Genomic DNA, 21,432 nt, shown 5'->3' with positions numbered 1-21,432 from the left:
TACGTGCAGAATCCATTTGACATGGACAACATTTCAAAAGAAGTAACAAAAAAAGAAAAAAAAAAAGAATGTGAATATAAATAATATGTAAAAAGCTATATGAGACTTAATTAATGTAACGCTATGCCATTGTGAGGAGATTATGAGACGTTAGAAAGCGTCTACGATGAGGTAGATGTTTAGGACTGTGGTGTGCGTCTCACACACAGCCATATTCGTACCATAGTGCATTTTTGTTAGGCTCAGTGGCATTCTCCTCAGGTTTCATTGGTCGTGGGGCAGTTGATGTACTAGAGGGCGGGGACTTCACCCCAGGATTTACAGAACGTGACATGCCCCCTACTGGCAAAGTTTTATTCATAGGACCATTTGAGGAGTTGGCCCCTGATGTTTGGAAAGGCTGAGCAGACATGCGTCCAGTTGGCATCTGACCTGGTTCTCGAACCAGACTGACACGAGCAATCACATCACGAGTTCTCCGTGGAGGTGGCACAGGCGGTGTGCGACCTACTTTCTGTGGCTGTGAATATATAGGTCCTTGGTCCTGTTTCTGGCCCTGCTGCTGTTGAGCTTGCATTTGCAACTGGTTAAAAATGTTTGGGGGAACTGATTTAGGTCTTTCTATTTTCTGCACACGTGCATAATGATGCTCCTGACTTCCTTCAATTGGTCCGTTACTTTGAACACTAGATTTTTGTTGAGAGTAATCCATGGAATTCCTTGTCCGATTCTCCCCTACACCGGAGTAGGCACCTGTATTGTTATTTTGGAATGTGTTTTGTTCATGGTAGGTATTTGGTCGCAACCCTGGACTTTGTCCATGTCTTATAGTGTCTCTGGTGGGAACTGGTCTCACAGGACCATTATGTGAATATTGCTGAGGACTTGGCTGGCCATCTGTTGGAGGCTGTCGATTCCTGATTGCCCCAGTCTGGTGAGGATGTGGAGAGGCCCTGTTTGCCCCTGGGGGCTGGGTTGGGTACCCTCGAGGGGTAGGGGGTTTGTTTGCCATGTGTTGTTGAGATGACTGGTAATTATAACTGTCCTTTGGAGAATAAACACTATTATTTTTGGAAATGTCACTGAAGTTTGAGGTATTAGAAATGATAGAGTTATTATGAGAAGATGAGGACTGACTGAGTGACGTAAGTCTATCAAGTCGGTCTGTGGCTGGCTCTGATGGGGTAGGGGGTAGCTCTCTGTTTTGATTGGATGATCGATTAGCTGGTGAGTTGCCCGATTGGCCGGGAGATGACAACATTGAGTACTGGAGAGTTCTTGTTGCAGAAGATTGTGTTGAACCCATTGTGTTCCTCCTGAAGTCATGTTGCTGTTGTTGCCGTGGAAATGGAGAAAACTTATCCAGTTCTTCAAGTGAATTGCTGTGAGGTCCTCCATTATTATATTGTGCAGGTGTTGATGTTTCCGGAAGCTTAACGTGCGGGGGAGTGGCTTGTCCGTAACTTTCAGGCCGACTCTCCTGACCACTCCCACTGCTACCTGTAGAAATGCGAGACATCCTTGATAGGTTAAGGTCGGGATGCGAGACTGCAGCCACATCAGGGATTGAATGCATTGGTCGGTTGTTGGTCACAGGCGGTGGTGGTGCCTGGCGTTTTTGCCTGAAACTGCTCTCGGAATTCTCACTACTTTTGGACTCAATATCATCCTTGTTCTTGGTGAAATCCATTGACTTTCTCTGTGAAAAGGCAGAAAAATCAAATCAGTATACAAGTATTTAAGTTTATACACTAATTTAACACCCCAGTATTCACGTACAGGCAGAAGAAAACATATCACAATTTCAACAAACTCAGGAGTTAGAAAACCTTATCAGCTATCTTAAGCTGATTGTTGGAAGCTGAAGTTATCTTGAGCCTGACAGCAACTTCTGAACGTGTAACGATATGACTGAGAGACATATGAAGTGTTCTATTTTCAGATGATTTTTATCCGTTAATCCATCACATAGAAATCTCTATTACCTTGCTATCCTTATTCACCTCCCCCAGGAACTCCTCAAGTGTGAGCATGTCATTGCCACCCTCGGCAGCATTTGAACGAAACCCGCCGTCGTCATCCTCCGAGAAACTTGTTGGTCTTCCGAGGCCTATAAAATGAAGAAATATTTATTGAAGGCAAGTGTAAAGGTCTCTGTGGTAAAAGTCTACTTATCTAGTTTGGATATCATGTCCTGATTGTAAATCAAGAATTGTGGGCTCTTGTATAATTACAAAATGCTTGAGTTAACATTTAGGAGATGTTTGAACAGAATCTAAAATCAAAGGAGTATAACTTTAGTATTCTAACAATATCATATCTTCTAGGCATTAATAAGCTAACATTATTCAGTCCATTTTCTCTCTAGGAAAATAACTGTAATTTAAGCAGATTTTAACAAACCATTTATATTCCGTACTTTTCAATAGTATTCATTATCAAAAAGTAAATTACTACATCTGAAATGTAATTATCTAACCTTTAATAGGATTAATTTTTACTTTAAAAAAAAAAAACAAAAAAAAAAAAACAAAAAAAATTGATCCATCAGAGAGCTGCATTTTGCTTACAAACAATGAAAAACAAATTATTATGATATGAAAGTGTTTGAGAAACAAAGACTTAATTCCATGCAATGCAGTATGAGGTGGGTATACAATTTGACTGATTTGTTGGTGAACTATATTGGTTTTCATGCTTTATTGGTGTCAGCCATTAAATTAGTAAATAAACATGTAAAATGTACATGTTATGACATCTACAAAGCATTAGTTAAAAACAAACTCATTTTTACATCACAAGAAAATTCCAGTTTCCAATTATAATGGCATTTATAGCTAAAATTCCTCTTTACTAATCAAAAACATCTTCCCCAGAGTGCATGTATTTACAATGTATAGGAAAGGTAAACTGTGGTACAGACAAAAGTTATCTTTGTAGCTGTGAAAAACTCCATATAATACACTATTTATGTAACTGTATCATAGGGTGGGCTTATTACAGGACCTCCGGAGACCAGCACATTACTTCTGTATCAAAGCCTGGGGGTGGGTTTATATCATGACCCCAGGGAGCCAGCACATTACTTTTGTATCAAAGCCTGGGGGTGGGCTTACTACAGGACCTCAGGTTAGCAAGAACATTATTCCTGTACCAAAGTCAGGGGTGGGCCTGTTACTTATTACAGGACTTAAGGGGGCCAGCACATTACCTCTGTATCAAAGTCTTGGCTTATAACAGGACAATGAAAGTAGCATTGGTTTTTATTTTACAAAACAACATATACTGGTGTTTATGGTTGAGCTTCATGCAAGATACAGGTAAAACCTACACTTAAATTAAAAATTGATTTTCTTTACAAATAACTCTTGAATTGTCCTGCATTAAAAGAATGGCTGTTTATTTGCTCTGCTTAATATCTGGTCATTGTATCCTAAATTCAGTCAATATCGGAAAGATGCAACTGTCAATTGATGTCAATTTTAGAATTAGTTATGGAAAAAAGATGTAATCAACAAGGTAAAATAAGTTAAAGGTCACTTGTACTCAAGTCCTGTATGCTATGGTTTCTTTGGTAAGTAAGTTAGAATTCATAACGTGGAAAATTTTCCAAAGTCAAACTTAATTTGAAAGTTAAAAATCTAACAAATGAAAACTACATGAATAAGGTGGCAAATAATGAAACTAGAAATCACCAATGAATTTAAAAAGGGACGTACACAACTTACAATGGTGATGTACACATCTTATAATGATGATGTACACAATTTTAAATGATAATGTACACAATTTATAAGAAAGCTATGTCATCAAACTAGAATCCATTGAATCTTTTTGTATCTGCTCTTATAAGCAGGTAATGATTGTTAAATCATTAATTTCATGAGAAAATTTTCTATGACATCACTAACAAATAACACAACCATCAAAATTTGCTGACAAGAGCAGATAACTCTGCACTACAAAAAAGAGGAAATATCTTCCCAAATGTTTCAAACAGGAATTCAAATGCTATTCATTGAATCAAAATGCAAAGTAATGATTTCCTAAAAGTTCTGGATACAATACGATATGATGCCGTGAATATCCGTGAAACAACACTAAGCAAATAAGGTAGTATAATTTACCAGTAATACACCAAGGGAGATAACCCAGAAAGACTTGGCTAAACAGACATTCAAAATGTTATGAATTTATTTAACACAGATAATATGGTTTTTTTTAGGAGATTGTCACTCTGGAAAAGGATTCCTTTTTTAAGAGACGACTTAAATGATCAGTTTCTGTAGCTGAATAATGTACCCTGAGAACAATGAAGTGGGCTAATTACTGAACACTTATTACTGAATGCTTTTTTATCACTAGTAAGACAACATCAAACATTTGTACATATTTAACTTTGTGTTTTTTCCTTTTAGAAAAAAAAATTCATGATCATAAAATTCTGTTCTATTTCTTTCCTTACACAATTGCAGAGTCATTGAATTCTTATCTATATTCTTTACATACTTCAGAAAAAGGGAATGTTTTAAGGTAAGATATTACTTACTTATCAAAAAAAGCCAGCCATGTTATATTGTCTCAATAAGCAGTAATATCTGTATGTAGTGACACTACTACATGTGGCAACACCACTACTATATGCATTGGCATTATTACTGCATGTAGCGATATTATGACTATATGCAGCCACATTATGACTATATGTAGCGATATTATGACTATATGCAGCCACATTATGACTAAATGTAGCAATATTATGACTATATGTAGCGATATTATGACTATATATAGCGATATTATGACTATATGTAGCGATATTATGACTATATGTAGTGATATTATGACTATATCCAGCCACATTATGACTATATGTAGCGATATTATGACTATATGTAGCAATATTATGACTACACAGGTATATGTAGCAACACTACAATTATGTTGCAATACTACAACTATTTATAGACCTTGTCTGTTGCAAGGTGAAAGGTCGGAATAGCAGTCAAAAAAAGCAAGTTTAAAACAAAGCAACACTAGGCAGTCAGCTAAAGCAAAGCAGAGACAAAACATTTGGCTAAAATGGAAAATTTCAGAATGGAAATTTTTGTTGAAAATTCTGTTCGTCTACTCAATCCATAACCATCTGGCTGGTCATAATGTTGAGAGTTTTTTTTTATGTATTTTGGTTCACTGTACTAATGGTAGGGATTTAATAACACAGGTAATGAAGACAAATAAACAATATATAGGAAAACGATATATAATTGTAAAGCACTGAAATATTTATAAGATAAACTTATACTTAGATAAACAAACAATAAGTACTTATACATGTAAATAAACAACACCATATTTGAATAAATTATGTGGTGAAAACTGAAAGAATACAAATGTGAACATTGGAGTGAAAATTTCCAACTCTGAAAAAACCCAGTTGCAAAGCAAATACAAGGATATATAAAAACATGCATTTAAAACGATACAAAAAGCTAGGCTGTGAGACAGCATGCTGTCCTTCCACCACCATCACTATGGGAACCCAGGCGTTCCTCAGCAGACCATTTACCTGGCAACGTAGTGCTACTATATAAGCTGGTTGAAGCCTTGTCACCATGACTACGTACAGAATCCAAAAGGTTGTCACTGGATTTGGCCCCTTTATATCAAACAGGACAGAGGGTGAGAGATTGGTGGAGATTTAAATGTGACAAATTTTCTCTATTACTGTAGAAGGAGTTATTTTTTGAGTGGTTCCATTTTTGCTATTTTCACAAATATTTGCTCATCTGCAATTTTATGTTATACAAGTATAAAACATAAACAGAAACTGAAAATTAGCAAATTTTAGCTCAATACTTTCAGTCTGAAAAGACTAAAATTAGTTCATTTCTGCAATATATGTTTTAATGTTAGTCTTAACTCTTATAAGAAATAGAAATCTTGCTCCAACCTTTTGGTAAATCTCTGAAATTCAAACCAGTAAGAAAAAAACCCTCCTTTACAGTAATGAAAACTGTTATACTTCGGCCAAATTTGAAATTAGTTGACGTTTTTTAATAATTATTGTATACCTTCAAAACATTTGGCAAAAAATAGACTAAATTTCAATGAGACAAGAATATATGTATCTAGAAGGCTGGATATGAGCGCTGGATTGAAATCTAGATTTCTCGCATAAAAACATGTTCACAAAACAACATAGAAAAGAGAATGGGTGTCGTCTCTTTCTTTGTGAACTTTACACATGTTAAAATACAATGTGAATTGGGCTAAACAAATGAAAATATAAATGGTAGGAAATATATTCTAGTTTGGTTTTATGTTACAGCCTACGGTGAACACTGACTTCTATTTTAGTACCAGTTGAAAAGCAGTGCTAAGGGCAAAACTTATTTGAGATATTATTCCTGGTATATTATCATCCTGTATCTGTACTGCAGTTAAGTAAGTGGCCAAGGGAAGAAACTTGAATAAATAACTGTTTCATGAGAAGATTGTTAAGTACCAGAAAAATCTTAATAGTTTTAAGGCCAAAACAATATTTGAGAACAAACTGATTGAAAATAGATATTGCTACTTGTCATCAGCCACATCAGACAATCTAAACCTGGCTCACAGATTGTGTTACATTTTTTTACCTGATATAAGCTAATCCAACCTAATCAGACGTTTTTATTTTTTTCTTGGCAGATAAACGCTTAAAACAGATTAAAAGTATGACGACGGACGCTGATCCATAACATATAATCTCTGTCAATGAAGTGACAAAACAATATGGTTTTACAAACCCTATATACAAAAAGAACACAAAATGACAGAAAAATCACAAAAAGCAGTTCTGTCTTCTACCCACACCAATTACAAGCTTCACAGAATAGAGAATTAGCAAATTGATGATGTAGAGTCTGGACAAGGAAAACAAACTACCACCACGACACTATACATCAAACACATACATAATGATCAACTCAGGCACAGAGTAAGGAAAGAGATTTATGTATATGCCCCCACCAAATTAACAGAACAGAGATTAAGTCAAATTGTAAATAGAAAGAAAAGTTGACTGATTAATGTATTTGGACAAATTTTACTGAAATAAACACCACAAAGACACCAAGACAAATTTTTGGAACAAAAGCAGAACTGAGAAAAGAATAATCAGATGAACAACACAGTCATATTGGTAAAATGCATATATACAGCTCAAAATATACAAACCACGTAAAAAACTAAAATACAATTAAAAACCAAAGACGATATCTACAATACAAACTGAGGGACACATGCTATACTGTGAGTGTTTACCTCTGACAGCTTGGTCGCTACTGTCAGCCTCGAGGTTGAGGGCTGTGGTAGATTTTGCGCGACTACGACTCTGTTTAGACAGGGCCGAAGTTTCCAATAGATTCTCTGCACTACCGCGTCGATTGTGTTTCCTTTCTGATGGTACAAAAACAAAATGCTCAAAACCAAAGACCTTTCTATATATAGATAGAACAGGAAGTTTGGTCAACATGCCAGAGAGTATTGCTGAATTGCATGCTGGGAAACATCACATGATACTGTACCACATATCAGAAATGATTATAAAGGATAATAATGGGCACATGCCTAAATGACCACTGGTCAGATGGTGATTAACAACTTGGACAGCAACAGCACATGATATTTAGTAATGGTGCTCAAACAGCACACAGTATGGTTAGGACAGATCAGCATCCAATCATTTCCATTGTGACACAAGAAGATGGTGTGTTTAGTTAGATTGTGGGCTTCAACATCACAAAACATGCAAGTTTCAAGGTTACATGCAGGAAGTAACTTTGATGGGGAAAGTTTCCAGGACAACACAGGTAGGATCACAAAGCATTCTGGTGAAACATAGGCAAGGTCAAACAGAGGTCATATCCATGACAGCACAAGTAAGGTCAAACAGAGGTAATAACAACATTGGTAAGGTTACAAAGTCATTTCCATGACACCAAAGGCAAGGTTAAAAAGGTAATTTCTGTGACTGAACATGTAAGGTCAAACAGCGGTCATATCTACTACAACCTCAGTAAGGTCATACAGGGGTCATTTCCAGACAACAAAGGCAAGGTTACAAGGTTTGACAAAACAGGTAAGGTAACAACATTTAGGGGTCATCATGATGGGAACAAACAAGTTTACACAGGAATCATGCCAAGGTGAGTTCTGGCAATATCTGGTGTACACAGTGAGGGAATAAAAGTGTATTTTGATTGGTGCATGATTTAAAAATTGTTCAATTAAAAACTTGTAATGAAAATGAATCAAACTTACAGTAAAACCTGTCTACTTAAGTGCTGTTTATTCTGACAACCTTTAACATCAAACTTAAGTTGTTATAAAGACTTTTTGTTGAATCCAGCTCTCATGTTTCAAATTTCAGAATAGACAGGTCTCATATATCAAATGGTGTCAGATAATACAGACTTCAATGAATCTAGCTCTAAAAATGTCATCATAGTTTCACTGTTGACCTACAGGGTATCAGAATAGACAGGTAGTCATCAAGGATATCCAAATTGATTTATAAATGCTAGCTCCCTAGGCCATTTTAAGATTACAGCTTTACAGCCTTCATCAGAAACACACAGGTGTAAACAGTTCTGGTCGAGGTTGTGCCATCCAAATGCAAATAAATCTGGTGTTACTGTGATAGAATCAGGTGATAAGAAATTGTAACTCATAGCAACATGGCCACCTGTCACCAGAGAACCAATCCCGACTCTACTTTCAATGGAAATACCTCATGCCCCATTAAACCCTATCCCATAATGCTCACCCGACTTCCTTGAATCGTTATGGTCAGCTGTGATATCACCCGAGCCTTGCGACGTATTGTCCTGACTGTTGTCGATGTTTGTCAGATTGTTTCTGCTCTTACTTCGCTCCCGGTTCTGGGGAAACAACAAAAATCAAAGGTCATTAGTCGACCATATCAGGACAAAGATCAAAGGTCATAAGTCAGAGGTTAGCATTAAACAGTAACAATAACAATTAAAACATGCTAAAGGTTAAAGGTCGTAAGTCAAAGATACATCAATAGATGGTGGTATGTCAAGAGATCAAATGTCAAAGGACACATGTTTAAGATTAGAATAAACCAGAATGCAATTGAGGTTAACACATGTTGAAGGTCAAAAGTCATTGTTACTGCATGGGAGATGACATTAATTATCTTGAACAATTATTGACAGCTGACAGTCTGCTAGATTTTACCAAAACAAGAAAATTAAAACTTTTACAATAACATCTGTAAAACAAATTAACAATTAAAATTTTCATTAAAGTTTTAATGTCAACACATTTTGGTGGGTACTTACCCTTGATACAAATATCTTAGCTGCTCTTCTGGCTATTCTTGCTCCCAGACCACGGTTTCTGAAATCACAGTTGTAGCAATTCAATGATAGACCAATTTTTGACTTGTGATACTGTAAAATTAAATGTCTTATTGAAATTTTGTGGTATTCTAAAAAACTCCAGATATTTGTCAAATTGTTGATGTGAAAGTAAAACTATCTGATACATACTTCTTGTCATAAACATATTTAGAACAGAGATAGACATCAATAGATGTAAACATAATGTGTCCATACTTCTTCGAGACTTCTTGTCGTCTGTAGTGATCCATGATCTTCTCTTCTAGTCTTTCCTTCTGTCGTCTCAAGTCAGACATCTTCTCTCTGTAACAGGAAATTAAACTATGACAAGGATCAGATACTAAATTGACCTCTTTGTACTCGTAACATACATCTGACTTTTAACAGTATTCCACTGTATGATTGTACGAGTTGACTAACGGTTATCAGCTGTCAGTACTCATAACATACATCTGACTTTTAACAGTATTCCACTGTATGATTGTACGAGTTGACTAACAGTTATCAGCTGTCAGTACTCGTAACATACATCTGACTTTTAACAGTATTCCACTGTATGATTGTACGAGTTGACTAGCAGTTATCTGCTGTCAGTACTCGTAACATACATCTGACTTTTAACAGTATTCCACTGTATGATTGTACGAGTTGACTAACAGTTATCTGCTGTCAGTACTCGTAACATACATCTGACTTTTAACAGTATTCCACTGTATGATTGTACAAGTTGACTAACAGTTATCAGCTGTCAGTACTCGTAACATACATCTGACTTTTAACAGTATTCCACTGTATGATTGTACGAGTTGACTAACAGTTATCTGCTGTCAGTACTCGTAACATACATCTGACTTTTAACAGTATTCCACTGTATGATTGTACGAGTTGACTAACAGTTATCAGCTGTCAGTACTCGTAACATACATCTGACTTTTAACAGTATTCCACTGTATGATTGTACGAGTTGACTAACAGTTATCAGCTGTCAGTACTCGTAACATACATCTGACTTTTAACAGTATTCCACTGTATGATTGTACGAGTTGACTAACAGTTATCTGCTGTCAGTACTCGTAACATACATCTGACTTTTAACAGTATTCCACTGTATGATTGTACGAGTTGACTAACAGTTATCTGCTGTCAGTACTCGTAACATACATCTGACTTTTAACAGTATTCCACTGTATGATTGTACGAGTTGACTAACGGTTATCAGCTGTCAGTACTCGTAACATACATCTGACTTTTAACAGTATTCCACTGTATGATTGTACGAGTTGACTAACAGTTATCTGCTGTCAGTACTCGTAACATACATCTGACTTTTAACAGTATTCCACTGTATGATTGTACGAGTTGACTAACGGTTATCAGCTGTCAGTACTCGTAACATACATCTGACTTTTAACAGTATTCCACTGTATGATTGTACGAGTTGACTAACAGTTATCAGCTGTCAGTACTCGTAACATACATCTGACTTTTAACAGTATTCCACTGTATGATTGTACGAGTTGACTAACAGTTATCTGCTGTCAGTACTCGTAACATACATCTGACTTTTAACAGTATTCCACTGTATGATTGTACGAGTTGACTAACAGTTATCTGCTGTCAGTACTCGTAACATACATCTGACTTTTAACAGTATTCCACTGTATGATTGTACGAGTTGACTAACAGTTATCTGCTGTCAGTACTCGTAACATACATCTGACTTTTAACAGTATTCCACTGTATGATTGTACGAGTTGACTAACAGTTATCAGCTGTCAGTACTCGTAACATACATCTGACTTTTAACAGTATTCCACTGTATGATTGTACGAGTTGACTAACAGTTATCTGCTGTCAGTACTCGTAACATACATCTGACTTTTAACAGTATTCCACTGTATGATTGTACGAGTTGACTAACAGTTATCAGCTGTCAGTACTCGTAACATACATCTGACTTTTAACAGTATTCCACTGTATGATTGTACGAGTTGACTAACAGTTATCAGCTGTCAGTACTCGTAACATACATCTGACTTTTAACAGTATTCCACTGTATGATTGTACGAGTTGACTAACAGTTATCAGCTGTCAGTACTCGTAACATACATCTGACTTTTAACAGTATTCCACTGTATGATTGTACGAGTTGACTAACAGTTATCTGCTGTCAGTACTCGTAACATACATCTGACTTTTAACAGTATTCCACTGTATGATTGTACGAGTTGACTAACAGTTATCTGCTGTCAGTACTAACATACATCTGACTTTTAACAGTATTCCACTGTATGATTGTACGAGTTGACTAACAGTTATCTGCTGTCAGTACTCGTAACATACATCTGACTTTTAACAGTATTCCACTGTATGATTGTACGAGTTGACTACCAGAGAATTCTTGAAGAGTTTCCTTTGATTAGATAAAGGAGACAATATATTTGTTGTGTGATCTTATTGTACTGAAGGACTGTCAGGATATATCTCTAGGTTGTAACGGAGATCAGTTAAAGTATCTCCAGAGTATGACTAAGATAAGTACGTACAGGTAAGACTTTTCCTCCTCAGCAAAGTGCTCCTTACTGTTGAGGATCTGTGACAACAGTTCTTGGTTAGAGTTGAGGAGAGACTGGATCTGCATCAGTAAGTTTTTATTGTCTTCTTCCATCTTTTGGTTCATCTGGTACAGAGTCTGACAACACAAAAGGTTAGTTGTGTCATTGCTAAAAAGATCTACACAAGTATAATTTTACATAGATTAGATTCCAAAATAAAGATGCTCTACAAAATAATTTAACATTGGTCTACTTACATCATATTTATGAGCGAGACTGTTAATGTCGATTTCCATGGAATGTAACTGTTCTTTATATTCATCACATTGTGTTTTGAGTTCGGCATTTTTGGTAAGGAATGTATTATTTTCTGACTTGAGATGTTTGTTATCACCAGCAACTTCGCTATAGTCCTTACACAATTGTTCATGTTTATTCAGCAGCTTATTATGTTCCTCACGTAGATGTTCGTACTCCATCTGAACTCCGCCCAGAGTTTGTAGCTCTGATCGCAAGGCATCCTTTTCACGCTGAGCTCGATCCTGAACCCGTGACATGTCCTCGCGACCCTGAAGGAATGCGTCAAGTCTATCTTTTAAGTCTTTATTTTCTCCTTTCATAGACTTATGCACAGATTTAAGCGAGCCATGTTCAGAGATGAGTCCCTCATAATCTGATGCAAGCTGTTCATGATACTGTTGTAGTTGTTCGTGGTCCTGAACCAGCTGTTCATGTGAAGTCTGCAGCTCCTCCTGGTTCTCCAGCAGGTGCTTGTGCTCGCCCTCCAGCTGTGATAGATGTGACTGAAGAGTTGACATCTGTGAACGTAATGTGGAACACTCTGATTTCAACGTTGAGTTCTCCACCTGAAGTTTGGCATTGTGGGATTGTAATGATGAGAACTGATCCTGGAATGATGCTGACTGATTCTGAAGTTTGGAGTTCTGGCTCTCCAACTTCTGGATTTGAAGATTTAGCGAGTTGGTCTGCGATTTTAGGTTCTTGTTTTCTGCCATAAAGGTGGCATTCTGCAGAGAAAAAATTCACATTTACATCATTTGAAAATTTATTCAGTTTTCAATTTTAGAATGTAACATTTTAATCAAATTTCCTGTCAAATATACATTAAAAATTGAAAAGCAAATCTTAACAACTTGTAAAACACAATATATTACAAGCAAATAAATTTGAATGGTGGAAGGAAGATATGGGATAGAGTTTTCACATCACATCCAAAGTTAGCAAGGGGGTAGGGGTGGGATATATATGGGATGGAGTTGTCACATCACATCCAAAGTTAGCAAGGGGGTGGGGTATATATGGGATGGAGTTGTCACATCACAATCTCAGTTAGCAAGGGAGTTGGGGTATATATGGGCTGGAGTTGTCACATCACAGTCACAGTTTAACTTGAAACATACCTGTCTTTCCACCTTGATAAGATGGTCCTTAACTTCAAACATTTCCTTGGAAGGATTATTGGTCCGACCAAATTGACTTCCACGCACACCACTATCATGTCTGGAAACATCCATATTTAATGAAGTTTTAAATACCGGTATTGTAAAATAACGATTAAAGACAATCATGAATATCCGCGATCGCAGACACACATTTAAATATCAACAACACATTCTTGGATAATGATTAAAAGATCGGCCATCTTCAATTGTAAGTAATTATCTGCTGTTATTACATTGCCAATGGTTTGGAAATTTCCATTCTTTAATATTATAACTGTGTTTTGTTTTTTAAATTAAGGAAATGCAATTTCCTTTTCTACTTTTTGTTTTGCAGAGAAGGCACAGAAATCCATTCCAAAGAGTGAACCTGACAAACATTACACTGACCTGTCTCGGCCATGCGTCTCCTCCTCGTATCTCTGTTTCAGAGACTCACATTCCTGTTTCAGCTGACGCAGCTCATCTTGGAGACGAATGTTACGCTTCTTTGACTCTTCCAATCTATAATTTGAAAATAACATTATTTATTCTATTAATTTGCATTTCTTTTTTTCACTATAACTATATAAGTATAACTACTGGTAGGTAACCTTGTATACCTACTTAGGTAGTACAAGATCTCTATATCTGGGGCAGAAACAAAATACATCCTAATTGTACAAAACATACTGTAAATGTACATATTCCAGTGGTTATCTTATTTAAGCACTTTTTGGGCTGAAAGCATTGCGCTAAAATATTACACTAATTGCAGTTCCTAAATGATGCTTATATAGTAATTACTGGGGATATGTGACTTTATTAATGTACTAATTTGCCAAAATATGTTAATGTGCTAAAATATGATTGCACGAAATTTAGTACTTTTACATAGAATAAGGTTTTAAGTTTTCACAAGAAAAAAAAAAGTATCATAGTACTACTGTTCACATTAGATGTTACTAGCAGCGCACGCTGTTCATAGATCTATGAATGATGCTAAGTGTCATCATGTAAGAGATTAAATGAATGTGTTATAAAGAGCAAAAGTAAACAAAATATTGTTGATTTTATATATTATTTCTGAGGGAATGTGTTCCTTCCCTATAATACCTGGTTTAATCAATTTCTGACACAATCCAATATTTTGTGAGGAAATAAACCTAATATTATTAAACAGCATACCTACTTCCTTATACATACAATGACAAGGTGATAACATTGAATGAGCTGTGGATCATTAAGCTAGATCTAGGCTATATTTTATGTATGAGTACAGCTTTTGTTTCCTTGTGTGGGAATATTAAATTCTCCGTTAACATGAAGGCAATTATGATGAAGCTTTTCTTAATTTGAATATCAATGTATAATGCAAATTTTCAAAAATAATTACAAGCAGAAAATAGTTAAAGGGACACATCTAAACATGAAAATAATTCTTTTGTTTAGAAGTCTAAGATATACCAAAAATTGAAATCCTTTTCATAACAATCTTGTTTTAGCTTTAAATTTAAAGGATGGAGTATAGTTGTTCAAGAACCTAATAGTGATTTATCTAAATCTCTTATCAATAACGATTAAATAAAACTGCTTAAACACTGTTTAATAAATAAAAATAAAAATGTTTCCACTCAAACAAGTATCAGAAGTATGCGGAAATTTTCACAAATTTTGTTATTTTTTCTAAATATTTAGTAGTGATCTGTTTAAAGTTTCAGCTAACAATCTACAAAATTGTAGGACCCAAGGATATTTGTCAGTATATGTTAAACCTGCTCTCCAAGGCATGTATCTTTTCTTCTTTGATCTCCATGCTTTTCTTCAGAGCGTCTTCCATCATGTTTTCTAGAGCTTTGTATCGACTGTCAAAGAAAACAGAATCATTACAACAATCGGTGTCACGCCCACTTTATGTACCATGTAGATTTGGTAACACCCCCTGTTTGTTCCGTATATTTTTAGTAACAATGGATGAAACATTCTGTCTATATACTATAGTAGTGTACCTTGTAATTAAACTCTGATGGTGTTTAGGGTGGATTCAAGTCATCACCGACACCTGTACAGACGGTTAAATGTCAGTATTTCTGAAAGTCAAAGGATCTAGCTCACAAAAAAATAAATGAAAAATTCCTAAACATTATTTTATGCCATTCACTGTTTTTAATTTATTCTTTTCATTCAAGAAAAAGTATTGAGAGTTCTCGATGTGATATGTACAAAAGTCAATATATATCAGAATTGTTCCGACCAAGTGATATTTACACACACAAGTGTTACTCATGGGAAAAGTCTGTTGGAGTTAGGAGGACATCTCCTAACATCTGCTGGTAATTTTACATACTAAAAGGCATATATATGTAAATCTGTAAAACACACTAGTTGTTTATATGTTAATTATTTGGGAACAAGTAAACCTTACAAAAACAATCTACAGTCTATCTCACTCACACAATCACTTGTTCCTTTAAATTCTGAAAATTCATTTCTTCCTCCAACATTCCAACATGAACAGGGGCAACTTCATTTTCTGTTACCAGGGAAAATCCCTCCTCCATAAAATCCTCCCCAACCACTTCCTCCTCACTGTACCCTTCCTCCATCCCATGGTCCTCTGTCACCTCATCCTCATCCTCCCACGGGGCAGGGCCTCCCTCCTTGAGGGACACAGGAGAGAAGCGGTATTCCTGTATGTCCACCATACTTAAGAAAGCTTTTAGTTCCAATAAGGACACAAAGCCATATGTAAACACACACTTCCTGTATTGCCTATCTCTTGTTTAAGGAATCCCCGAAGTCAAGGCCATGTCCTTATGTCACCCTATCTATTCTCAGTACAATCTTCCTGTAGCTAAAAAGTGTCAAGCTCTTTGATGGGACAACCCTGTTGTTGTAGTCACACTTTATCCAATAACATTTAATCTAGTCCTGTGTATAAGATTCTATGAACTTTGGGCTGGATTAATATCTTTGTATCTTGTCCTCTGTCAAAAATCCCTGCAGCCTGGGACTGCTCTCTTCCTAGGTCCCTACTGCTGTGACATCCTCACTTGTCCTACATAGGATATCTGTGTATTCTGATAACACTGTGTCCTTACTACTGTGACACCCTCACTTGTCCTACATAGGAAATCTGTGTATTCTGAGTAGCACTGTGTCCTCACAATGGTATCCTAGCAGTTCAAGTCCTATTTAGGATATTTCTGACCATAAAACATCCTTAACTACAGTCCTATTTAGGATATTCCTGACCATACAACATCCTTAACTACAGTCCTTTTTAGAATATTCCTGACCATAAAACATCTTTAACTACAGTCCTACTTAGGATATTTCTGACCATAAAACATCCTTAACTACAGTCCTATTTAGGATATTCCTGACCATACAACATCCTTAACTACAGTCCTGTTTAGGAATCCCAACACTCTGGGCTGCACAATGTCCTTGTACCAAATCCTCATAATTGAACTTGATTAATACTTAATGGATATACCCAAGGCTAGATATTAGTCCTTGTCTAGTCCATTGTCAAGACATCACAAAAAAACCTTGTGTAAGTACTTCAGCCTCATTTGTATAATGTACTCGGATACACCACGACACATATCACCAGTCAATATACAGCATTGATTTCCTTCAGTATCCTTTTATATGTCAAGAACATGTGGCAAATTTAACCAACGTCATTCATAAGCTTGTGAGAAGTTGGAGAATGAATGGAGTGTGACCTGGTGCATTCAGCCGCCCTCCAAAGAATACAGTACTAACACAATATTGTTACACCACCATATATAGCACCGTCAAACCAATTCACAGTACCCTGAGGACAGGTCGGAGGGCCCTACATGTAAAGGTGCGGCTCAGGCAGGGTCAAGAGTAGGCCCGTGGCCTAATATTTACACTCGTATAAACCTCGTACAAAAGAGGCCAAAAAATCAATCAAATATCAATAATGTAAACTATGAAGTTATTTTACACAACATCCGGAGGATTATCCCGTATTTGTGATCAATGAAAGCCACATCTGTTAAGATCTCAATGTGATACCTTTTAAATCTTACGGGTTCTAACTTAAGTCAATCATAGTTTTTATAACATCATAGAGAAAATCTACATTGGCAGGTAAATTTAACTTGGTAAGAGACTTATTTTATAATCATGTTTGCAGTTTGAAATTTTGTAAGTGAACATTGGAGAATGCAGAATAAAAAAATCTCCATTTAGTGGTAAATACAATGTTGTAATTTTATTCTTAAATCAAATGTTATACGGCAAAGAATGGTGAAAAGGTACTATTATATTTTTAAATTTTTTTTTAGAATGTAATATCATCTAGTGGTGATATATTAATGAAAATAGATTAGCCAGTTCCTAATGATACGTCATTACTATGTCGTGGTATCATTTTCAAGGACTTATTCTGTTTTAGAGTAATCTTATCGAGGAGTTATTCTGTTTTAGAGTAATCTTTTTGAGGACTTATTTTGTTTTAGAGTAATCTTTTTGAGGACTTATTCTGTTTTAGCGTAATCTTTTTGAGGACTTATTCTGTTTTAGAGTAATATTTTTGAGGACTTATTCTGTTTTAGAGTAATCTTTTTGAGGACTTATTCTGTTTTAGAGTAATCTTTTTGAGGACTTATTCTGTTTTAGAGTAATCTTTTTGAGGACTTATTCTGTTTCAGAGTAATATTTTTGAGGACTTATTCTGTTTCAAGGACTTATTCTGTTTTAGAGTAATCTTTTTGAGGACTTATTCTGTTTCGAGGACTTATTCTGTTTTAGAGTAATCTTTTTGAGGACTTATTCTGTTTCGAGGACTTATTCTGTTTTAGAGTAATCTTTTTGAGGACTTATTCTGTTTTAGAGTAATCTTTTTGAGGACTTATTCTGTTTTAGAGTAATCTTTTTGAGGACTTATTCTGTTTTAGAGTAATCTTTTTGAGGACTTATTCTGTTTTAGAGTAATCTTTTTGAGGACTTATTCTGTTTTAGAGTAATCTTTTTGAGGACTTATTCTGTTTTAGAGTAATCTTTTTGAGAACTTATTCTGTTTTAGAGTAATCTTTTTGAGGACTTATTCTGTTTCAGAGTAATATTTTTGAGGACTTATTCTGTTTCAAGGACTTATTCTGTTTTAGAGTAATCTTTTTGAGGACTTATTCTGTTTCGAGGACTTATTCTGTTTTAGAGTAATCTTTTTGAGGACTTATTCTGTTTCGAGGACTTATTCTGTTTTAGAGTAATCTTTTTGAGGACTTATTCTGTTTTAGAGTAATCTTTTTGATGACTTATTCTGTTTCAAAGTAATCTTTTTGAGAACTTATTCTGTTTTAGAGTAATCTTTTTGAGGACTTATTCTGTTTCAGAGTAATATTTTTGAGGACTTATTCTGTTTCAAGGACTTATTCTGTTTTAGAGTAATCTTTTTGAGGACTTATTCTGTTTCAGAGTAATATTTTTGAGGACTTATTCTGTTTCAAGGACTTATTCTGTTTTAGAGTAATCTTTTTGAGGACTTATTCTGTTTTAGAGTAATCTTTTTGATGACTTATTCTGTTTTAGCGTAATCTTTTTGAGGACTTATTCTGTTTTAGAGTAATCTTTTTGAGAACTTATTCTGTTTCAGAGTAATATTTTTGAGGACTTATTCTGTTTTAGAGTAATCTTTTTGAGGACTTATTCTGTTTTAGAGTAATCTTTTTGAGGACTTATTCTGTTTTAGAGTAATCTTTTTGAGGACTTATTCTGTTTCAAGGACTTATTCTGTTTTAGAGTAATCTTTTTGAGGACTTATTCTGTTTCGAGGACTTATTCTGTTTTAGAGTAATCTTTTTGAGGACTTATTCTGTTTTAGAGTAATCTTTTTGAGGACTTATTCTGTTTTAGAGTAATCTTTTTGAGGACTTATTCTGTTTCAGAGTAATATTTTTGAGGACTTATTCTGTTTCAAGGACTTATTCTGTTTTAGAGTAATCTTTTTGAGGACTTATTCTGTTTCGAGGACTTATTCTGTTTTAGAGTAATCTTTTTGAGGACTTATTCTGTTTCGAGGACTTATTCTGTTTTAGAGTAATCTTTTTGAGGACTTATTCTGTTTTAGAGTAATCTTTTTGAGGACTTATTCTGTTTTAGAGTAATCTTTTTGAGGACTTATTCTGTTTTAGAGTAATCTTTTTGAGGACTTATTCTGTTTTAGAGTAATCTTTTTGAGGACTTATTCTGTTTCAGAGTAATATTTTTGAGGACTTATTCTGTTTCAAGGACTTATTCTGTTTTAGAGTAATCTTTTTGAGGACTTATTCTGTTTCAGAGTAATATTTTTGAGGACTTATTCTGTTTCAAGGACTTATTCTGTTTTAGAGTAATCTTTTTGAGGACTTATTCTGTTTTAGAGTAATCTTTTTGATGACTTATTCTGTTTCAAAGTAATCTTTTTGAGAACTTATTCTGTTTTAGAGTAATCTTTTTGAGGACTTATTCTGTTTCAGAGTAATATTTTTGAGGACTTATTCTGTTTTAGAGTAATCTTTTTGAGGACTTATTCTGTTTCGAGGACTTATTCTGTTTTAGAGTAATCTTTTTGAGGACTTATTCTGTTTCGAGGACTTATTCTGTTTTAGAGTAATCTTTTTGAGGACTTATTCTGTTTTAGAGTAATCTTTTTGATGACTTATTCTGTTTCAAAGTAATCTTTTTGAGAACTTATTCTGTTTTAGAGTAATCTTTTTGAGGACTTATTCTGTTTTAGAGTAATCTTTTTGAGGACTTATTCTGTTTTAGAGTAATCTTTTTGAGGACTTATTCTGTTTCGAGGACTTATTCTGTTTTAGAGTAATCTTTTTGAGGACTTATTCTGTTTTAAAGTAATCTTTTTGATGACTTATTCTGTTTCAAAGTAATCTTTTTGAGAACTTATTCTGTTTTAGAGTAATCTTTTTGAGGACTTATTCTGTTTTAGAGTAATCTTTTTGAGGACTTATTCTGTTTCAAAGTAATCTTTTTGAGAACTTATTCTGTTTTAGAGTAATCTTTTTGAGGACTTATTCTGTTTCAGAGTAATATTTTTGAGGACTTATTCTGTTTTAGAGTAATCTTTTTGAGGACTTATTCTGTTTTAGAGTAATCTTTTTGAGGACTTATTCTGTTTTAGAGTAATCTTTTTGAGGACTTATTCTGTTTCAGAGTAATATTTTTGAGGACTTATTCTGTTTCAAGGACTTATTCTGTTTTAGAGTAATCTTTTTGAGGACTTATTCTGTTTCGAGGACTTATTATGTTTTAGAGTAATCTTTTTGAGGACTTATTCTGTTTTAGAGTAATCTTTTTGAGGACTTATTCTGTTTTAGAGTAATCTTTTTGAGGACTTATTCTGTTTCAGAGTAATATTTTTGAGGACTTATTCTGTTTCAAGGACTTATTCTGTTTTAGAGTAATCTTTTTGAGGACTTATTCTGTTTCGAGGACTTATTCTGTTTTAGAGTAATCTTTTTGAGGACTTATTCTGTTTTAGAGTAATCTTTTTGAGGACTTATTCTGTTTTAGAGTAATCTTTTTGAGGACTTATTCTGTTTTAGAGTAATCTTTTTGAGGACTTATTCTGTTTTAGAGTAATCTTTTTGAGGACTTATTCTGTTTCAGAGTAATATTTTTGAGGACTTATTCTGTTTCAAGGACTTATTCTGTTTTAGAGTAATCTTTTTGAGGACTTATTCTGTTTCAGAGTAATATTTTTGAGGACTTATTCTGTTTCAAGGACTTATTCTGTTTTAGAGTAATCTTTTTGAGGACTTATTCTGTTTTAGAGTAATCTTTTTGATGACTTATTCTGTTTCAAAGTAATCTTTTTGAGAACTTATTCTGTTTTAGAGTAATCTTTTTGAGGACCTATTCTGTTTCAGAGTAATATTTTTGAGGACTTATTCTGTTTTAGAGTAATCTTTTTGAGGACTTATTCTGTTTCGAGGACTTATTCTGTTTTAGAGTAATCTTTTTGAGGACTTATTCTGTTTCGAGGAC

The 21,432-nt window shown here is 34.7% G+C and overlaps 1 protein-coding gene across 1 annotated transcript in view; it reads right to left on the bottom strand.

The window, feature by feature from the left end:
• Nucleotides 1-21,432, bottom strand: part of LOC132551476 (girdin-like) — a 64,213-nt gene continuing 42,781 nt past the window's right edge. The window contains exons 15-26 of the mRNA XM_060215621.1: nucleotides 15,183-15,272; nucleotides 13,819-13,932; nucleotides 13,390-13,489; nucleotides 12,226-12,996; nucleotides 11,960-12,105; nucleotides 9,630-9,716; nucleotides 9,354-9,411; nucleotides 8,813-8,927; nucleotides 7,309-7,443; nucleotides 5,570-5,659; nucleotides 1,986-2,110; nucleotides 1-1,699 (exon numbers count right to left, since the gene is read on the bottom strand). Coding sequence (XP_060071604.1) covers nucleotides 200-1,699; nucleotides 1,986-2,110; nucleotides 5,570-5,659; nucleotides 7,309-7,443; nucleotides 8,813-8,927; nucleotides 9,354-9,411; nucleotides 9,630-9,716; nucleotides 11,960-12,105; nucleotides 12,226-12,996; nucleotides 13,390-13,489; nucleotides 13,819-13,932; nucleotides 15,183-15,272 — 3,331 coding nt within the window. The 3' untranslated portion in view covers nucleotides 1-199. The remainder of the gene's footprint in view (nucleotides 1,700-1,985; nucleotides 2,111-5,569; nucleotides 5,660-7,308; nucleotides 7,444-8,812; nucleotides 8,928-9,353; nucleotides 9,412-9,629; nucleotides 9,717-11,959; nucleotides 12,106-12,225; nucleotides 12,997-13,389; nucleotides 13,490-13,818; nucleotides 13,933-15,182; nucleotides 15,273-21,432) is intronic.

Source organism: Ylistrum balloti, unplaced genomic scaffold (genome assembly GCF_031769215.1).
Source record: "Ylistrum balloti isolate Yb309-2 unplaced genomic scaffold, AGI_CSIRO_Ybal_v1 Utg370200, whole genome shotgun sequence".
NCBI lineage: Eukaryota > Metazoa > Mollusca > Bivalvia > Pectinida > Pectinidae > Ylistrum > Ylistrum balloti.
Note: the sequence above shows the minus strand (reverse complement) of the source record. Positions and strands in the feature narration are given on the sequence as shown.